This window comes from Rhinatrema bivittatum, chromosome 2 (genome assembly GCF_901001135.1).
Source record: "Rhinatrema bivittatum chromosome 2, aRhiBiv1.1, whole genome shotgun sequence".
Taxonomy (NCBI): Eukaryota; Metazoa; Chordata; class Amphibia; order Gymnophiona; family Rhinatrematidae; genus Rhinatrema; species Rhinatrema bivittatum.
The window spans coordinates 250531316-250551216 of record NC_042616.1 but is presented as its reverse complement, the minus strand read 5'-3'; the positions used below and the strand labels follow the sequence as shown (position 1 = coordinate 250551216).

The 19901-nt window shown below is 42.0% G+C and overlaps 1 protein-coding gene across 1 annotated transcript in view; it reads left to right on the top strand.

The window, feature by feature from the left end:
• Window positions 1-14749, top strand: part of GPD1L (glycerol-3-phosphate dehydrogenase 1 like) — a 61681-nt gene extending 46932 nt beyond the window's left edge. The window contains exons 6-8 of the mRNA XM_029589415.1: window positions 771-1004; window positions 1506-1612; window positions 9446-14749. Coding sequence (XP_029445275.1) covers window positions 771-1004; window positions 1506-1612; window positions 9446-9542 — 438 coding nt within the window. The 3' untranslated portion in view covers window positions 9543-14749. The remainder of the gene's footprint in view (window positions 1-770; window positions 1005-1505; window positions 1613-9445) is intronic.
• Window positions 14750-19901: the final 5152 nt, after the last annotated feature.

Genomic DNA, 19901 nt, shown 5'->3' with positions numbered 1-19901 from the left:
GATAGGCCGTGTGATCTTTTCTTTTTTTTTTTTCTACAGTCCTGTTTTCTACCTACAGATGAAAAGGCATGAGAGAAATCCAAAAACCTAATCCAAATACTACAGACCAGCAAACTAGATTTTTGGCACAATTTTAGTAGTAGTTGAAATGAGTATAATGTGTGTTGGGTTTTTTTTGGGGTTTTTTTTTTGCTGTTTTGATTGTTTATGAAACTTTGATATATTATTAGCGCCTTTTGGAAAAGCGAGCAATAAATAAAAAGAATAAATACACAGGACAACAAGGCTGTAGTTTTTGTAAATTTATTTTACATTCGCCAAGAGACATTTTGCAGCAAAATCATTACAGTTTTGAATTCATGTTACTTTGGATTGATGATCCTGGCTTCTTTAATGCAGGTTTCCAGTGGCTGTATCGGTCCTGCAGGAAAGTGGATTCTGTGTAGGGAGGTTGAGTTTACTGTAGGACCAAGATAGAAATTAAAAATGTTATATGTGAGCATAGGAGACCACATGACTCCTAAATGTTGGTCTGGGTTTGAATCCTAAACGGGGAGAGGTCATGCAGGGCAATTCTAGGATTGGATAAGGGACAATTCAGATCTTCTTTTGTTTCACATGGCCTGTCGCAAAGAGACGACATTCTTTGGCATATCAGCAGACATCGCTTTGTAGCCCTCTCCAGACATTTTTGAGAGGGGCTGTCACACTCCAAGTACTTCACCTGCCTTTTAGTGACTTTTTTACAATAGCTTTTTCTCTTTTCCTAGAATATCGTGGCAGTAGGAGCTGGTTTTTGCGATGGCCTCCGCTGTGGAGATAACACCAAAGCTGCCGTCATCCGCCTTGGCCTCATGGAGATGATTGCCTTTGCTAAAATCTTTTGCAAGGGGCCAGTGTCCATTTCCACCTTCTTGGAGAGCTGTGGGGTGGCCGATCTCATCACCACGTGCTACGGAGGCCGGAATCGCAGAGTGGCTGAAGCCTTCGTAAGAACTGGAAAGGTAATTGTAAGCCCCTTCCGGTTAGCAGCATTGTCTTAGGATTTGGTGCATTCAGTTTCTCGGTATTCCTAGTATAAAGCCTTGAAAAGGAAATCGTGTTAAGTCATAAGCTGAAGACGTCTGTGATCTTGTTGCGGCTCTGAAGAGAGTCCCAGGAAAAGAAGTGGAAAGCCAGAAATCTAGAGCGATTTATTAGCATGGTATAGGGTACAAAGCAAGGGGAATACTGCTGAAAACTCAAATCGGCGCATCCAGAGATCTGCATGGTAGAGGCAAGGAAGTATAATGTTGGAAATGAAACCAGTGGCAAAATCAGCTGTGTGCCATGTGCAAGTCTGCATCCTTGGCTAGTGTCTGCAGAGACCTTCCCTTCCCTCCCCTCCCCTCCCCAAAAAAAACCATAGGTGTCTGAGAAAATAGAATCTATCCTTCTCTTCAGAAATGCTGATGTATATAAACCTTTGTGTTATGCTTTCTTGTTTTCAATTATATGCCTTTTAGAGTATTGAAGATCTAGAACAGGAGATGTTAAATGGCCAGAAGCTCCAGGGGCCACAGACCTCTGCTGAAGTTCACCGGATCCTCAGTCAGAGAGCAATGGCGGATAAGTAAGTCTTGTGTCTCCACTCATTTATGGTAATGTCCTTGTTCTGTAACTCTTCACCGATGGCAGCCATCTCTGATTCTCTAGTGGAAAAAAGGGTTTCATTTTCTGTGAGTGGATACAATGTCAGGCTCACTGGTCTATAGTTTCCTGGATCGCCCCTATAGAGCCCTTTTATAAAAATTGGCATCACATTGGCTACCCTCTAGTCTTCTGGTGTTTATGGGCTGCAAATCACCAGAAACAGGCCTGCAATTTCATATTTGAGTTCCTTTCAAAGTCTGGAGTGATTTACCATCTAGTCTTGGTGATTTGTTGTCCTTTAGTCTGTCACTCTGATTTATTACATCCTCTAGTGATTTTGTTTAGTGGCTTAGAATCATTGTCATAAAAAAAAAAAAAGTTTCTGTTGTGGGTATGACCTGACATCCTCAGTAAAGACTGAGACACAATTCTTTCTGTTTTACTGTTATTTCCCTGTCATCCCTGAGCTATCCCTTTTACCATTTGTTCATCTAGTGGCCCAGCTGGATTCCCTTACAGGCTTTTTTACTCAAATGTACTTGAAAAAGGGTTTTTTTGTTTCTCTGAAAAATTTCTTGCCCTTTCTCACTACTGTTTTTATATCTAACTTGCCAGTATTTGTGCTTTTTCCTGTTTTCCTCATTAGGATATGTTTCTTTCCATTTTTTTTTTTTTTTTTTTTTTTGAAAGATGCCCTTTTGGCCTTTTAACTGACTCAGTTCACCATTCAGTCATTTGGTCTTCCTGCGACCTTTTCTTAATGTATGGAATTCATTTTATGTGGGCTTCCAAGATGGCATTTGTAACAGTATTCCACACCTCATGCAAGCTTTTAACCTTGGCACTCACTCCTTTTAGTTTCTTTCTAACTAAATTTCCTCATTATTTGATAGTTTCCTTTTTAAAGTTTTATATATGTTACTGTAGTAGTTTTACTTAATGTCCTCCCTCCAGTGATTGTGTCAAATTTGATTGCGTTATGATCTCTATTGCTTAGTGACCCCACAATAATAACCTCTCATGCCAGGGCATTCGTTCCACTGAGACTAGATCTAGCCGCCCCCGTTTGTTTCTAGGACCAGCTGCTTCATGAAACAGTCATTTATGGCATCTAGAAATTTAACTTCTCTAGCATGTCATGAAACATTGACCCAATCCATATTGAGATGATTGAAATCTACAGTTTGTCAATTTCGTCATTCCAACATCTGCTAGCATTTGTCTATTGTTTCATCTTGGCCAGGTAGACAGTAGAATACACCCTCTGCTATACTCTTCTCCCCCACTATACTCGTGCATAAGGACTCCACAGTGCATTCTGTTTCTTGCTGAACTTATACTCTCCCTCCTTTACATATAATGCCACCCCTCCACTGACTTGATCTGCCCTGACATGTAGATTTGGGGGTCAATTTTAAAAGGGGCATGCCGATTTTATAACATGCGCTCGCATGTTATAAAATCTCATGGCCGCATGCACATGTGCGCTGGATTTTAAACATTCTGTTTGCTTTTTTGACTGCTGCAGCACACAGAACCGACGATTTCAGTGTATTATCCACTATGACACCTAGATCTCTTTCTTGGGTAGTAGCACCTAATATGGAACCCAACATTGTGTAATTATAGCATGGGTTATTTTTCCCTATATGCATCACGTTGCACTTATCCACATTAAATTTCATCTGCCATTTGGATGCCCAATTTTCCAGCCTCACAAGATCTTCCTGCAATTTATCACAATCTGCTTGTGATTTAACTACTCTGAACAATTTTGTATCATCTGCAAATTTGATTATCTCACTCGTCGTATTTCTTTCCAGATCATTTATAAATATATTGAAAAGTAAGGGTCCCAATACAGATCCCTGAGGCACTCCACTGCCCACTCCCTTCCACTGAGAAAATTGTCCATTTAATCCTACTCTCTGTTTCCTGTCTTTTAGCCAGTTTGTAATCCACAAAAGGACATCGCCACCTATCCCATGACTTTTTTTTACTTTTCCTAGAAGCCTTTCATGAGGAACTTTGTCAAATGCCTTCTGAAAATCCAAGTATACTACATCTACCGGTTCACCTTTATCCACATGTTTATTAACTCCTTCAAAAAAGTGAAGCAGATTTGTGAGGCAAGACTTGCCTTGGGTAAAGCCATGCTGACTTTGTTCCATTAAACCATGTCTTTCTATATGTTCTGTGATTTTGATGTTTAGAACACTTTCCACTATTTTTCCTGGCACTGAAGTCAGGCTAACAGGTCTGTAGTTTCCCGGATCGCCCCTGGAGCCCTTTTTAAATATGGGGGTTACATTAGCTATCCACCAGTCTTCAAGTACAATTTGCCTTCCAGCTCAATTGCTACAAAAGCTGGCATTTTACATCGTGAGCCTTCATTTACAACTATCTAGGTATTCTCCCCTGCTCCTCCCCATTCAGCACAGTCACTGCAGCGAGAGTCCTTATGCAGAGGCTGTGCACTAGGGTTCCTTTAAGACCTGCAATCATGAGCTCTAAATCTGGCCACTAGCTGACCCCATTGCATGATGACGGACTCCCTCCCCGACCGACCGCAAGGGCCGTAAACACTGCTCCCGCAGCATCCCCAGCCCCAGCCAACTCCTGGAGCAGAAGACCTCCAAAGGGAAATGAACCCCAGTCCCTCACACTGGACCTGGCCCTCCTCTGTGCATTTGCAACCAAATATATTTAAAAGATAAATCTAAAACTAGCTTTATATGTATATATTTGCCTGCATTTTTCTCCTCCCTTCAGCCTGTTACCCCTAGTTGGCAAAAAGAGGATGAGGAAGAAGCGTTTCAGCCAGCCCAGGCTGATACTTTCTTAAAATAAAATCATTCCATGGTAAGGTCGGTGATTAGACACAAGGGGTCTCAGGGCAGGACCCCAGCACCTTGAAGCTCCACCTCAGTGACCTCACCCAGCTTTGCCAAGGGGGCTCCTTGTAATGTTGGGGCCTCGGGCAATTGCCCTGCTTGCCCCCTCCCCCGATCCTGCCGAAAACCAGCCCTTTGCCCTAGACACACTTTTTTTGAGTAAAAAAAGAGAAATCTGATGATTATTTGTATGTGTTTGCCAAATATAGAATAAGGAGAGGGAATCGCAAGGTTAATCGTTTAGCAGTAATGAGTGGTCAAGTGTTAGAGAATGCTAGATAGGTTTGACTCTCCATCGTTAAACAGTGTCCCATGCATGGAAAAGTCATGATCTTTGGTTGCCATGGCAGCCTTTTGAGGTTTGGTTTTCCTTTTCCCCCTGTCATATTTTTTTTTTTTTTTTTTTGTAGCACGACGTTGCTGGTACAGGTTCACGCTTTCTCCTTTTGGATGCTATGCATTAGTCTGTTTCTGAATAAGATCAAAGCGTGAAGCCAGAAACATGGTTGAATATGTAGGGAAAAAAAAAATAGCATGACAAAGGAGAATCGACAGCCTGACATGGGAAATGGGTGCACAAATGTTTCCACAGCATTAGCTAGCGCTAGTTACAAGTAAGGAAAGAATTGCAGAGCCAATTCAGACGAGCGCTTTTTATTTTATTTATTTATTTATTTATTTTACTAAAATTAAATCCATAAGTTTTTAATAAGATAAGCTCTCTTATTTTCAGGTTTGGGCTAGATCCATGAGTTTTATATTGGTAGCAGCTAAAAAGGTCCGTCGGTAATGAGGGGTCGAGATGGCTGCTGTGCTGCCCCCTCCCCCACCCTCTTGCGTCTGCCGCAGCTTCCTCTGTGCCTGCCCGCACGAACTGCCTTCCCTTTAGTGTTATTGTTCCCTGCCCTACTACTTGGGGGGGGGGGGGGGAGGCTCGTGTCTTTGCTATCGAGGTCTAGGCTCCCCACCGCATTGCAGGCCAAGGTGGCTAACTGGCTCGGGAGCAGACAGCGTAGAGTGCCACGTGCATCCCACGTATGCGTGTACAGCATGCCGCCAAAATACACACACACACACACATGATGCTCACGACCCCAACTCGTTATTACTGATCCCTGAATATGTAGTTTCTGTAGGTTTAATGTTTCAGGATATTAATGCAGGCACAGAGAAAGTAAATATAGATATATATATATGAGCAATTTTTTTTTTATTTTTAAGAGAGAGAGCACTTAAGAGTAATGACAGACTAGTCATGTGGTTGTGAAGGGTTGGCATTGAAACATGCTGGGGAGAAAAGGATTAAGAGCAAGCCACACATCTGAGTGTGTATTGCGGTCATGTGCTTTTCACAGACTGACAGGCAGGCTTATGTGCACAGACACTTATTTCCAGTCCCTCGCATTTAATTTTGAGATTTATATTCCACCTTTCATGCTTGGTCAGCCACTCCAAAGTGGATTACAGGACTGAGGAACGTTGCATGGGAAATGCCAACTATTGGAGAGTAATGCATTTACAATGGCGCAAGTTACCAGAAAGAGACAACGGGAAGATCAGCCCTGCCAACTTTTTTTTTTTTTTTTACCCGAGGGAATTCAAGCTGGCAGTTAAGATTAAAATCAAATCTTTAATAAGATTTAGATTGCATTCTTGAGATATCTGTGATCAGTGTTTTTGAAAGCTGCTCCCAGCGTTGTGAGCTAAGTAAATGGGGTTACTGCTGTGCCAGTCCTGATCGGCATAATCCTGCTGTTAACTAAAAGAGAGAGAATTGAACAGCTGGAGGGGGCTCGGGGAAGGAGAATTGTTTAAAAACAGGTTATAGTCATGCTAAGATGTACGTTAAATTATAAATATGAAAGATAAAATGAGACCGCAGTGAGGGCAAGCAAAGGATTCCTTCAGCCTTCTGGGGAGGGAGAGGCAAAGGTGGTGGGATTAAAGGGGAGAAAAAAAATTAAACTATTATTCCATGGATGACCATTGCGGCCTGTCTGTTAGTGCAGTGGTTCCTAATCTGGTTCTCAGGAGCCACTCGACCAGTCTGGTTTTCAGGACCCCTACAGTGATTATGCATGAGATATAGTAGCATAGTAATGATGGCAGAAAAAGACCAAAATGGTCCATCCTGTCTGCTCAGCAAGCTTCCCAAGGCAGTCACTGCCGCTCCGTGCAGGTTACCCCCATGTTTTTCTTAAGGGTAATAACTGCCGCTCCGTGCCGGTTAAGCTTTTTTATTTATTCCCATCCTCTAGCCTTTTAGGGATCCACAGTGTTTATCCCACGCCCCTTTGAAATCCTTCACAGTTTTAGTCTTCACCACTTCCTTTGGAAGGGCATTCCAGGCATCCACCACCCTCTCAGTGAAGAAATATTTCCCTGGAGTTTCAAATTGTGACCCCCTAGTTCTACTAAATTGTTTCCAATGGAAAAAGTTTGACGACCATGGATCATTAAAACCTTTCAAGTATCTGAAGGTCTGTATCATATCACCCCTGCTCCTCCTCTTCTCCAGGGTATACCTATTCAGGTTCTTCAACCTCTCCTCATAAGTCATTCGATGGAGATCCCACCACCATTTTTGTCACCCTTCTCTGGACCGCCTCCATCTTGTCTCTGTCTCTTTGTAGATACGGTCTCCAGAACTGAACACAGTACTCCAGGTGAGGCCTCACCAAGGACCTGTACAAGGGGATAATCACTTCCCTTTTCTTACTCGATATTCCTCTCTCTATGCAGCCCAGCATTCTTCTGGCTTTGGCTATCGCCGTGTCACACTACTTCATTTACTTCAGGTCGTTAGACACTATCACCCCAAGATATCTCTCCTGCTCTGTGCACATCAGCCCTTCACTCCCCAACGCATTACAGTTCTTTCAGATTACCACACCCCAGATGCATGAATCTGCATTTCTTGGCATTGAATCCCAGCTTCCATATCTTCAACTACTGTTCCAGCTTCCTTAAATCCCGTCTCATTCTCTGTACTCCTTCCAGCATGTCCAGTCTATTGCAGATTTTAGTATCATCCGCAAATAGACAAACTTTACCTTCTATCCCTTCCACAATGTCACTCACGAAAGATGTTGAACAGAACCGGTCCCAACACCAATTCCTGTGGCACTCCCTTAACACCATTCTCTCTTCAGAGTAGGTTCCCATTTACCATCACCCATTGTCTTCTATCCGTCAACCAGTTCTCTAGTCACCCAATCAAAGAAACCAATTAAATTTGTCTGACAGGACCTTCCCCTGGTGAATCCATGCTGCTTCTGAACAATAGCTAAGAGTACTGGCTGTTCTTTTTTAATTCTTAGCCCTAGAAAGCAGATAAAATAGCTCTCTTTCAGGTATCAGTTTCAATTCTGCCCCTTTCTAACACACAAGGCACAACCCTTTGCAAATATAAAGCCCTATTACATTAAGCACAAGTAAATAGCAAAATAAAATTGCACTTAGTTTCAGCAAGGCTCTGGCTCATGAAGATCCCAGCTCCAAATATATTTATATACACTGCCTCCACTGTGTGCAGATTTATTGTGGATATCCTGAAAATCTGATTGACCCAAGTGTGTTACCAGGACTGAGATAAGAACCACTGGGCCAATGTATTGTAGTGCAAGTAAGGCACAGCTGACCAAGGCTAGGGCTGCTTAGAATGGAAAGTGATGGTTCTTTTGCCTGTCTGTAGAGTAATCATAGCTGGAATGTTTAGCCAGTCCAGCCATGTTCCATAGTGTGACGAGGTATGGTCTTGCAAGAGGAGGACAGGTGAAAAAAGGGTCAAGCCTGAATAAGGCAAATAACCATGGGGCCTGTACACCCATCTCAGCCCCAGGGAAATAGCTTAGGAGAAAAGCAGATCAGAGTGTCTCTGCAGAGCCGACCAACCAGGGTCCCTGGGTTGGCTAGAACGCCAAATCACCACTTCACACAGGTGTTTGATATAGGGCTGAGATCCAGAAGGCATGTGGGGAGAAAAGAAAGATGGACAGATGGGTTGATTCCCCAAAGCTGAAGAGGAGTGACTGCTTTCTAGTAGGAGATTGACACAATGTTTTGCAGAACCTTGCAACACAAAGCAATCGCACCTCTGGGTGATTGAATTGTTTAAAAAAAAAAAAATATATAATTACATTATCAATTAGGTATAATGCAAAGAAACCCCTTATTTACTTGTAGCCGGTGTTATCATATTCTCAAGGAGGTTTTCCAGATGTAGAGGTTCTAGAAACGAATAAACCTTCCCATCAAACTTAACCACACAATTACAAGGATATTTTTTCCTGTGATGAGATCTGGAGATATATATATATATATATATGTTTTCCTATAAGTGCTTTATCTTATGTAACATGGTATATTGTATAAATATGTCCAGTATTTTGCAATTAGCAAGTTATTGTTTGTTATTTGAAAAATTCTTAATAAATAAAAAATTAAAAAAAAAAAAAAAAAAGCTACTGAATAAAAAGATGTGTAAGGCCAGGGATCCTGGCTGCAAGAAAGATCCAGAAGACCAATATGGATGACACCAGGGCAGTGCTAAACCTGAGACTTATACCTGAAGACTGTTTGTTTTTGTGGGGACTGAGCTGCACCTTTTGAATCTACGACCTGCCTAAGTTTTTATTTTCCTTAAAGGGTCAGTGCTTGGTAGCCGGCTGCTCCCAGAATATCATCCTGTTCCCAAGCCATGAGAAGTCTTCAGGATACAACCAAGGCCACAGGAACCAAACTCCCATCAGACTCCGGCCAGGATCAGATTTGGTTTCCCACGCCCTACAGCATGTGTTGCGAGTTTGGCCCCTTTGGCCTTGGACCTGTCAAAGCATGTTTACATTTCATTACTATGCAGTCTGAACCATTTTGTTTTTTGTTTTGTTTTTTCCTCCCTCTCCTGTGCCTGGTTCCAGGTTTCCACTGTTTACTGCCATATATGAAATCTGCTACGAAGGAAAACCTGTGCTCGAGATGATCTCCTGTCTTCAGAGTCACCCGGAACACACATGAGGAGCCGTTGATGATGCTGATATTATTTCAGACGGGGGATTGAGTTTCATGAATAGTACATCTTGACAACCTTAGCAACAAGAATGTGTTAAAATTATTGAGGGGGATGCGTGTTCCGACCAGGCTTGACATGGTAGAGCATTTCTGGGTGCATTGCTGTCACTTTGACAAATTAATCCTGTGGATATACAATCTAATTGGGTGTGTTACATAGTGCATATATTTTTTTGCAATCGAGTTTTATTCTGTCGCTTGTCTTAACTTCTCTCTCTCTCTCTCTCTCTCTCTCTCTCTCTCTCTCTCTCTCCCCCTCTCTCTCTCTCTCCCCTCTCCCCCCCCCAAAAAAAATTATGATAATTATGTATTCTGATCCTCATAGAAATGGGTTTTTAATTGATTTTTTTTAACACTGAAATTTTATTACACTTGTGTTATCATAGTTCTTCTTTAACCAATTTATCATTCAGAAATGTGACAAGTTACCAGAAAAGGTCGTTCTAGCTGCAGCACATTTTCATAATGCGAGTGATCATTGAAAGGAGTCGATGTAATTAATATCTTACGGTTAGGTTTGTCAGCTCCCCCGCTCTTCCCATCTCTGTGTGATATGGCATGCTGCATTTTAGTTTCACTTACTTGCAGTATCGTTCTTCCTTCTTCCTAGGAAGAGGGAAGAAGGTGCATCTTCTCAGGACAAGCTTCACCCTGCCTCATAGCCTTGGCCCTATCTTGCTCGAGTCATAAACTGGAGATGGGACAGGAAACCTGTATCTGTGATCACAAATCTGAACCCTACCCAAAATCATCTGGATATTTACAGTCGGGTGGGGTTTTGGAATGCAATCCCAGATCAGGTTAAAGCGAGCAGATGAGATTGGGGTTTAGAAAGTCACATTCTAATCCAACGTCGAATTTGCAATCCATTATACCCTGCTTAAAAAAAAAAAAAAGGGGGAATTCCCAAAATATGGGTGGGTTATATTAGCACAAAGCCATTCTTGCCTGCCTCTAACTGAGACTTTTCCTTAACTGGTTTTAGTGCCAAGAAAGGACACCACACTGCTAAGGTGTCTAAATTTAACTTGATAATATATGCGTGATATCACGAATGTTAGCTTTTAATGTAGGTTTAAGGAAATTACCAGTTGTCCCTTTTTTTTTTTTTCCAGTCTTTATTGGATTTTTAGCATATTGCACAACTATCAATAACACCGCCATTACAAACGTGACAACTGCAGAAACAAAGAACATATTTGTACAATAATAAAATATAGTAGCCGATGATACCATCACAGATCCTATCCCATCCACCCCCTCCACTTCCACTACCTTCAGAGCAGAACCACCACGACCTCCCGTAGCAACTCCCGACCAGAGCACCTATCATCGTACAATGTACAGATCCATACCCCCAGCCCCCTATTCGAATGCCCCTCTGATTCTATAAGTTCACCGTACCCTTGACCCTTAATTAATCCCTTGCTTCACACAATAAAGCCAGAGAGGTGCACAATTCCCTAGGTGCTAGAGAGACAAATGGTCGCCAAATCTTTGAGAATCGCTGATAAGATTTGTCTACTAATGGATCAATAGATTTATACTCCAGCATCATCAGTTCTATCATGTTACCTTTCCACAGTGATATGGAAGGCCCAGTCTCAGCCAGCCAGGTGGATAAAATGCATTTTTTTGCTATTAAATTAGCTTTAACCAGCAATACTTTCCGAGCTTTATTGAATCAAATCTTTTCCCCCTTTACACCTAATTAAAAAAAAAATGTTGCAGACCACTCCAATTGGCATTTTAATAGGGAATTTAGAAATAGCAAAATTCAGTAGCCCCTTTTTAAAATGTCTGTTGTCTAAAGATTGCGTTGGCCTTCTTTTGATTAACTGTGATGACAGAAGTGTTAATGAAGGTACAATGAACAATTTGTGTATGGAAGCTTTTCCAATCTCGTTTCATTAAGTAGGGACAGAAAGAGGGGGCTGAGAATATAATTCTGGAACCTTTTTTTTTTTTTTTTGTTAAGACTCCTCCCGTTTGTTCCCATGGCCTTGGTAGATAGGGCGATGCAGACTTTGTGAAAATGTGTAGTTATTAAAATTCACGCAGTTCCTTTGCAAACCTTTACACTAATAGCCTCTGTCCTTGCATTTATAGGAAAACATCTTGGGCAACATATAGAAAGGCATTACTCCAGATAAGCCCCAATGTAGCTGGAGAGACCCCAGAAGTTTGAATTTCCTACCAATTTCACTGCCCTGATGTATCCGGCAGCAGGGTGCCGGGGTGGAGCAGAGTTATCCAGCTAACTTTAGCCAGATAATGCTGATATTCAGTGTTATCTATAACGGACTATATTCAGAATATAGCTGGATAAGTACTGGGGGGGGGGGAGCTTGCAAGCCTTCAGGCCCTACCCTCCCTCCCTTAAATACTTTAAAATATATGGGGGCATAGCGCCTGATTTCTTTTTTTTTCACCCCTCCCTCACCAAAATTTAAAATAAAAAGAAGCGGGCCACAGTGGTCTGAAGCCCACCCCCTCCCCAAAATATATTTAAATAAAAGGCCCCCAAGCCCCCTCGTTCCCCCACCCTGGCATCCTTCCTGGACCCCCCCCCTCCCCCCCAAAGTCGAGCCGAGGTGATCTTACTGTGCTTCCGGCTGCTTCCGGGGAAGGCAGCATCAGCGCATGCTTCTGGCGATGCTGTTGGAGCAACACTGGAAGAGGCCAGGAGTGTACAGTAAGACTATACAGGCTTCCAGTGTGGGTTTGGGGGGGATCCGGGTGGGTCGCTGGGATGGTAGGGCTCAGGTCCTCTCTATTTGAATACATGGAGGGGTTCCTGTGGTAGCTATGGTGCACTATTTTTATTTTGGTGGGCTGGGAGGGAGGAATTGGATGCTATGCCCACACATTTTAAAGTTATCCTTTTTTTATTTTTATTTTTTTTTTACAATTAAGGTCTGTTAGCTTGATATTGAATACATCCAAGATGCTTTGTTTCTAACAAATTCAACAAAGAACTTACTGATTTTTTTTACTCTGGGGGTACAGTAGTAAATGCTTTTGCTTCCTCGGACCATGATGTCATTGCAGATATGGAGCATGGGCTAGGTCAGGTGCTGCAGAACAGAATCTGGACCTTGTATGAGTCCTGTTAGAGGCCCACAGAATATGTATACCATGCACCTGATGTGAAGTTATCTTCCCTTTTGCACAGAGCTACCCATGACCAGCCACCCCAGGTAAACTGGTTAAATCTCTACTAATTTAAAAACCTGCATTGGCTTTAAGAGAATGAAGAGAAAATTAAGTGTTTTATAAATTGGGGAATCCTGCCTCCTATGGTGCAGTAAAACATTAATAAGAGCTGAAACATCTAGATATTCAAAGTAAATGTATAATTTATTACCCACATAGAGTGGCAATTTGGAACCCCTGGACTTCATCGGGGTCATTCCAGATGTGTAATAGATATATTTTAAATTGAGTAACACTTTTGGCGCACTCGGTTACTGCTTTAAATCTCTGCCAGTAGCAACCATAAGCTCTGCCCAACTGGTGATGGGTCATGGCTGAATGTATTCAAATGACTGTTAAATCCCTAAATTTATTACCCCAGTGCTTCCACATTGTTTCAGAGCCTTTTCCCCACATAGCTGGTCTGTTTGGGGAATTGTTTTCTTCTGGGTGTGGGGAAAGAAATCCTGACATTCATCATCTCAACCTTTTTGGCTCTATTCATCATTGTTTATATAGTTTTTCCAATGAAAATAGTCCTTTCTGTAGTTTAAAGGCGAGGTCTTGCAAAACTGTTTCCCACACCTTTTAGGTAGCATCTAAAATGGGTCTCACCCCCACACCAGAATTTCTCAATTTTACTCCTGTGTTCTGATGACCTTTTGAGTTATCTTTGGCTCCATTTGAAGGCAGACTTGTTGTCTAGGAGGGTCCTGACGAGTCTTATGCAGGCAGTATATTGTAAATGATGCTAAACTGTAGTGAGCAGAACAGCTGATGCTTTGCTGGGTCCTTTGAAGCAAAAAGAATCAAAGAAAACCCAGTGCCTTGAAAAATTAAAAAAAAAAAAAAGCTAATTTTCTTGAACCCAAGAAAATGCAAGGTGATGTAGGCGGCAGTATCTCTTGGACCCACCTAGCTCCTACTTGAGTGATTTCTCATAGGCAGATTCATAAACAGGATCTTTTGCAGAAGCATGCAGATTGTTGGCTTGCCCATCACCGCAGAGGAGCTGAAAGATGCTGTGTTCTGCTGCCCCACATTCTTTCAAGGCCTGAGAAAAAATTAGATTTAAAAAGCTTTACAATTCCTCTTAACCATGCCTCTCGATCTGGTTTTATCTTCTTTGATCCGTAAGCCCTCCTGTTCAGCGCACGGAAATAGGAAGGCCCTGCCGCTTTTAATAGCTTTGTCATTCACAGAATTTGATTTTCAGGGCAGGAAGAAACCATCATCCCTAACTCCAGGGGGAATCGCAAGCAAATAACAGTGAAGTGTTCCTCAGCGCCGCAGACCTTTTATTTCCTTTCTCAGCAGGCGGCTGTAGCCATCTGTTCCTGAAATCCAAATCTTTTCTGGATCCATTACCAAACCAAAACCAATTGGGATGTCTCCTCTGGTGCCTGATATTTCATTTGTCTCCATGCAGGGTGACGACATCACTCTGGGATTTGGGGGCTGTAGGAAACAGGTGGTCCCCCCTTCTGTCCTGCCTTCGTGTTCTGCTTAACTGTTTAATAAACTTTTCTGTGTTAAACTGGGCATCAGGAAGTTACTGGAGAGATTTTAAAAAGGGAGGCTAGGGCCTTACATTTTTATGTTCAGGCATTTGTGAAACGGTCTCTATTAGGATTTATTTTATGGCCTTGATACTGTTTTTTGGCCTGGTATTTTTATATCGCTACCTATTCCAGTCAAGCCTAAACGGAATTACTTCTGACAGACTATGGGTTGTTCACAAATGCCATTTTTTTTCTTCCGGTGCCATCTGATTATGCCATAATGTATTGAAGGAGTGATGAGAGTGTGTCATTTCTCTGTATATACCTACAAGTCTGAAAAGATTAAGATAAGTCTTCTACTTTTTTTTTTTACAGTCTGTAACGTACTGGTTTGTGGCCTATGTACTTGTTCGAATGTAACAGTTTAATATAATAAACCTTTCTCCTGGAATCCTGTATCATGAGCTCTGTGCCTCCTTCATTTGTTTCTGGCATTCACAAGCAAACTAGTGGATGGGCTGCTGTTGTGATGGGCTGACCCATGGATACTGTTTGGGTTGTTTTTGCTGTAATTTGCTTGACAGTACAAAATTAAAATATGTTTTAAAAAAAATATATATATATATCAAAGTGTGACATGTAAACCTGTTTTGTTTCAGTGGGTTTACAATCACTGGGAATTGTTTGTATTCACGGTACTATATCACATTGCGGTAGGTGAGATGTGAGAGACTTGTGTGATGTTAAATATTGGGCAATTTTCAAACTGTGTGTTTAGGGTGGGGGTAGGCAGCTGTGGTCCTGGAGTGCCACAAAAAGGCCTAGTTTTCAGGATATGTATGCAAATCTATCTTAAGCATATTCCTTGTGGATATCCGAAAACCTGTTTGCGGCATTCCAGAACCACATATAAGTCGAAGCAGTAAGTGCGCTGCGGCTAGCTCACGGCTTTACACGAGATTGGACGCATGTTTTGGACGGGAGTCCATAACCCCCGATGCAGTACGGGGATAGCGCATCCAAAACACACGTCCAGACCACCGCGTAGCCAATAGTGCTCGTCGCATGTAAAATTCATGTAGGTGAGGCTATTAGCTAATACCCATAATTAAAAAAAAAAACAAAAACTTCCAGCGTGGCCAATGCACCCATTGCAACACGGCTGGCATAAAGATATGCCACGCGCAAGGGCTCATTGTTAAAAACAAAAAATCCTGCTTTCTGTGATTCCTTCTATTAGTATCATTGCGATACGAAATAGGAGGAACCACAGAAAGCAGATTCAGGTTAAAAAAAAAAAAGTCTTTGGGGGGGGAAATATAATTCTGGGGGCCCAATATACACGCAAAAGATAACCGGCCCAATGCATGTATATTGTGCCGAACGCTCATATTCAGCGTCCTTTTTTCGAACCCGCGCTGACAGCCACCTCTCCTGTGCGCCCGATGCCGAGGAGGAGCTATTTTCCCTAGCGCCTCCTTTTTAGCACGACCCCCCCCCCTCATTTTAAATATTGCATTGCGTGCCCAGGAGAGGTGGCTGGGCGAGCGTTAGGAAAGCAGGCGCTCAGCATGGAGCGCCTGTCTTCTGTGCACAAATAGTGCATCGGCCTGAGAGTTGCTTACCAGTGGTGTAGGGACTAGGCTGAGGGTGGTACCTGTAGACTTATCATAGTTTTTACAGCAAAAGTATATTTTGCTTTTAAATATCCCTGAACGATTTGTAACTCATTAAGGTTTGCACCCACTTTTTTTCTATGGCATTTTTCCCATGGAAAATTAATGTGCTTGGATTTCAAAATGCAAGCTTACATATGTTAGCTTTTTTTTTTTTCCCCAGCCAAAACTCATCACCGGCAATGCTTCCTCTCTATTTATTTAACAGCTTTTCTGTACCGATATTCGTGGAGACATATCGGTTTACAGTGAAAACTCAAAGGAAAATACAATAAACAGGGAATGTGTCTAAATGCATGCTGTAGAAGATCTCACATTGCAGGATGGTTTTCAGACTATGCACAGAAAGTTCTGTTTGCATGGGGAAATGGTTTAGATTGTTCTCTAAATGTTGTCTTACACAGCTGCTGACACTTTTTTTCTCTTTAATACTTCCTCATAATATCTCCTTTGCCTTCACAAAGATGAAGGTAGAAAATGCAGTAGGAATTAACTCTTATCCTTTATTAAAGTGATTCAAAAATACCGAAGAGGTAAAAAAAAGTGACAAAGGAAACTGATCATCCAATGGAGTTTCCACCACTTACAGTTCTTGCTTTAGGGGTTAAAAAAAATCAGGATTCACAACAAGAATTTGCTCTAGCCTAAATATTTAAAAATGTTTGCACAACTCTTTCAATCATGCTTATTCAAAAGCTATAAGTAGGCCAATTTTAGAGACATCTAGCTTAGACTGCAACTCCACAAGGTTATAGTCAACTTAATGGTGTAAAAATGGTTTGATTTATCCTCCTGGGGATGTGTTATAAGAACATAAGACTTACCATACTGGGTCAGACTTGAGGGTCCATCAAGCCCACTATCTTGTTTCCAGCAGTGGCCAATCCAGGTCTCAAGTACCGGGCAAGATCCCAAACAGTAGATAGATCTCATGCTGCTGTTGCACAGTGATAAGTAGTGGCTATTGTCTGTCTATTTGGTTAATAACAATTTATGGACTTTGCCTCAAGGAATTTGTTAATCTTTTTTTATACGTAGCTAGGGTAACTGTCTTAACCACATCAGCTGCCCATGAATTCCAGAGCTTAATTGTGCATTGAGCGAAAAATGTACTCTTTTATTTTGAATGTGCTACTTATTAACTTCATGGGGTGTTCCCTAGTCTTTGTATTTTTTGAAAGAGTAAATAACCAATTTAGATTTACTATTTTATTCCACTTGTTTTATAGACTATTATGTCCCGTCCCGTTCTCCCCACCACCAATTTGTTTTTTCTCCAAGCTGAACAGCCCTAACCTCTTTAGCCTTTTCTCATTGTCTTGATTTCTCATCACAAAGCAAATAATTCATTGTACATATAGGCTAACCCCACATTACATTAATCCAAATAAGTCCACTTATTCTATTTTTGCAGAACTTAAATCGGTGGTTCTTGACACAGTCCTCAGGAACCACTTAGCTGGTTGTTTATAAGGATGTTCATAATGTGCCTGAGATTGATTAGCATACAGTACCTCTGTTGTATACAAATCTATTTTTAGATATATTCATAGTTGGATATCTTGAAAATCTGACTGACTAGGTGTGTTCTGAGGAATGAATTGAGAACTCCTTACCTCAATCAGCTCACATACCGTAGGAGAGAGAACGTCAATTCTAAAGTGAAAACCAGCGGGGAGTGGTATCCTGTATTCTCCAAGAACAAGCAGGAGGGGAGCTAGCTTCAATAAGCGACATCAGGTGGAGTTCGGCACAGGAGTTTCACTTCAAAATTTCTAGAAACATTTTGAGCATGTTCTATTGAGCATACCCAAAGGTGAACAAATAAAAACAGAGAGAGAGATAAGGTACTCTCTTTTTTTATTGGACTAAATGCATTTCTCAACTGGCTGTTGCGCTAATACTCTTTTCTGTACGTGCAATCTGCTCTTTCTCCATGCATGGTCCTTCAGTCTCATATTTTCTGTGGAGCCCACAGGTCATGGTTCTTTTTCTCTCGGCCTCCTTTTTTTTTTTTTTTTTGGGGGGGGGGAGGTTTGTTGTTTGTTTAAGATGGGGCAATCAGAACTGCACACAACAGGCAAGGTGTGGTTCCATCCTTGAACTATATAAAGGCATTAAGATATTCTCAGTTCTGTTCTCTGTTCTTTAACTGTATTTCTTTTAGCTCTCTCCCTGCCCTCTAAAACTGGAGAGGTCTAATTCAACAAGCATTTAAGAGATCTCACATGATGTGAGCCAAGGAGGATGTGCTTTCCGGGGCTCTGGGCACTATCCCCCTTCATCTAGCAAAATCTGTGGCATCTGCATCCCACACACTACATACTCAGGGAGAAGGTACTAACCAGTGCAGTCCAGATTGCTGACCTTAAAAGCTCCCTAGCTGAGCTTCAACTGCGACTGGATATGGCGGAAGATCAGATAGGCTGCTTAGAGGATGATTCCAACCGCCTCTGCAGTGCAAATTTCTAAGTTTGAACAACAGCTGGGAGCTCAAGCAGAAATAACTGGAAGACCTGGAGAACAGGTCCCGCAGGAACAACATTCGGATTCTGGGTCTCCCAGAATCTATTCTCAATACAAATCTGGTAGGAGTTTTGGAAAATTGGCTACTGGATGTTAGAGTTCCAAGCCCTGTCAGCTAATTTTAAAATCGAGAGGACTCATAGACTGGGAGGCTGACAAGACAGAGACTCGAGACCCAGAATTATCACCAGGATATTGAACTGGTCACATAAACGAGATTATGCAGTCTTATTGCTCCAAATGTAGCATCAAGTACCAAGGTGTGGAAGGTCACCTGTTCGAGGATTACTCGATGCAAGTTTCTAAGCGCTGCAAGGCTTTCAGTCTTATTTGTGCAGCTTTAGCGGCCAAGCAGGTGAAATTTCTCTTTCAATTCCCAGCACAATTGGTACTCCAGTACTACACAAGTGATTGAGGATATCCAACCAGCTAAAGCTTTCCTGGATGATCTGCCTTAGTGGACACAGATCTAATACAGGCTATTTTCATCTCTTGGGCTATTTAGTTCTAGTTCATCTTCTTTTTGCAGTTCTTTCAAATTACTATTTTGTTATTTCATGTGCTTTAAACAAAGTTTGAGTGTTTGAGATGTGAATGGAGCGTCAGAACCTCGCGGTCTCTGGGAACAGGCAGCATCAGTGCCGAAGAACCTACACACTGCAGACGACACACTCTTACATCAGCACTCGGCATTCTCTAGGAGAGAATTTGGAAAGACACTTCCTGTACTCTGCATGTGCCACAGCTTGGATACTTTTGGTTGTTAGACAGTTTATTCAGGACCTCTGCTGTACTGGGCTGCGCAGGCCTTTCAGACTCTTTCCTCCTAAAGCAGCTCCTGGTAGGTGATTCCAGGACTTTTTCTAGATGTCTATTCTGTCCACGATGTTCGGCTGTGATGGGGAGTCGTACCAGAGATGGCTCCCACTTGTACGGGGAATAAAATGAGATCTAGTTACCATTGGAGGTGGGTGCAGGCCTCCAATCTTTTTGTCTTGATTATCTACTTTGGCTTCCACTGCCAAGAGGAGCCATACCGGAGATGACTTCTAGAGCTTAATTAGCGTCTTTGCTCCATAAAGGACTCTCTTTTTTTTTTGTTTATTCACAATTAGGATAACAGACTTCGCCTTTAGATTTATATATGTAACTTATGGAGTTGAGGGTGATTTAAAGTTCTTACTTATTTGTTGTCTTAAAGCCATGTAGACAGTAGGGTTAATCTTCTTATAGCAATTGTACTGGGGGGAATAGTGCCCACCCATATTGTAGTGTACCTCAATTTCACCGAGATGCTTTGTCGGTGAATGATTGCTTTTGGGGTGGGGGGATGGGAGGTTTATTGAGCTTCAGGGGATGCAGTTAGAACTAGGCATATAAAGCTTTTCTCCCTTTGGTTTTCCGGA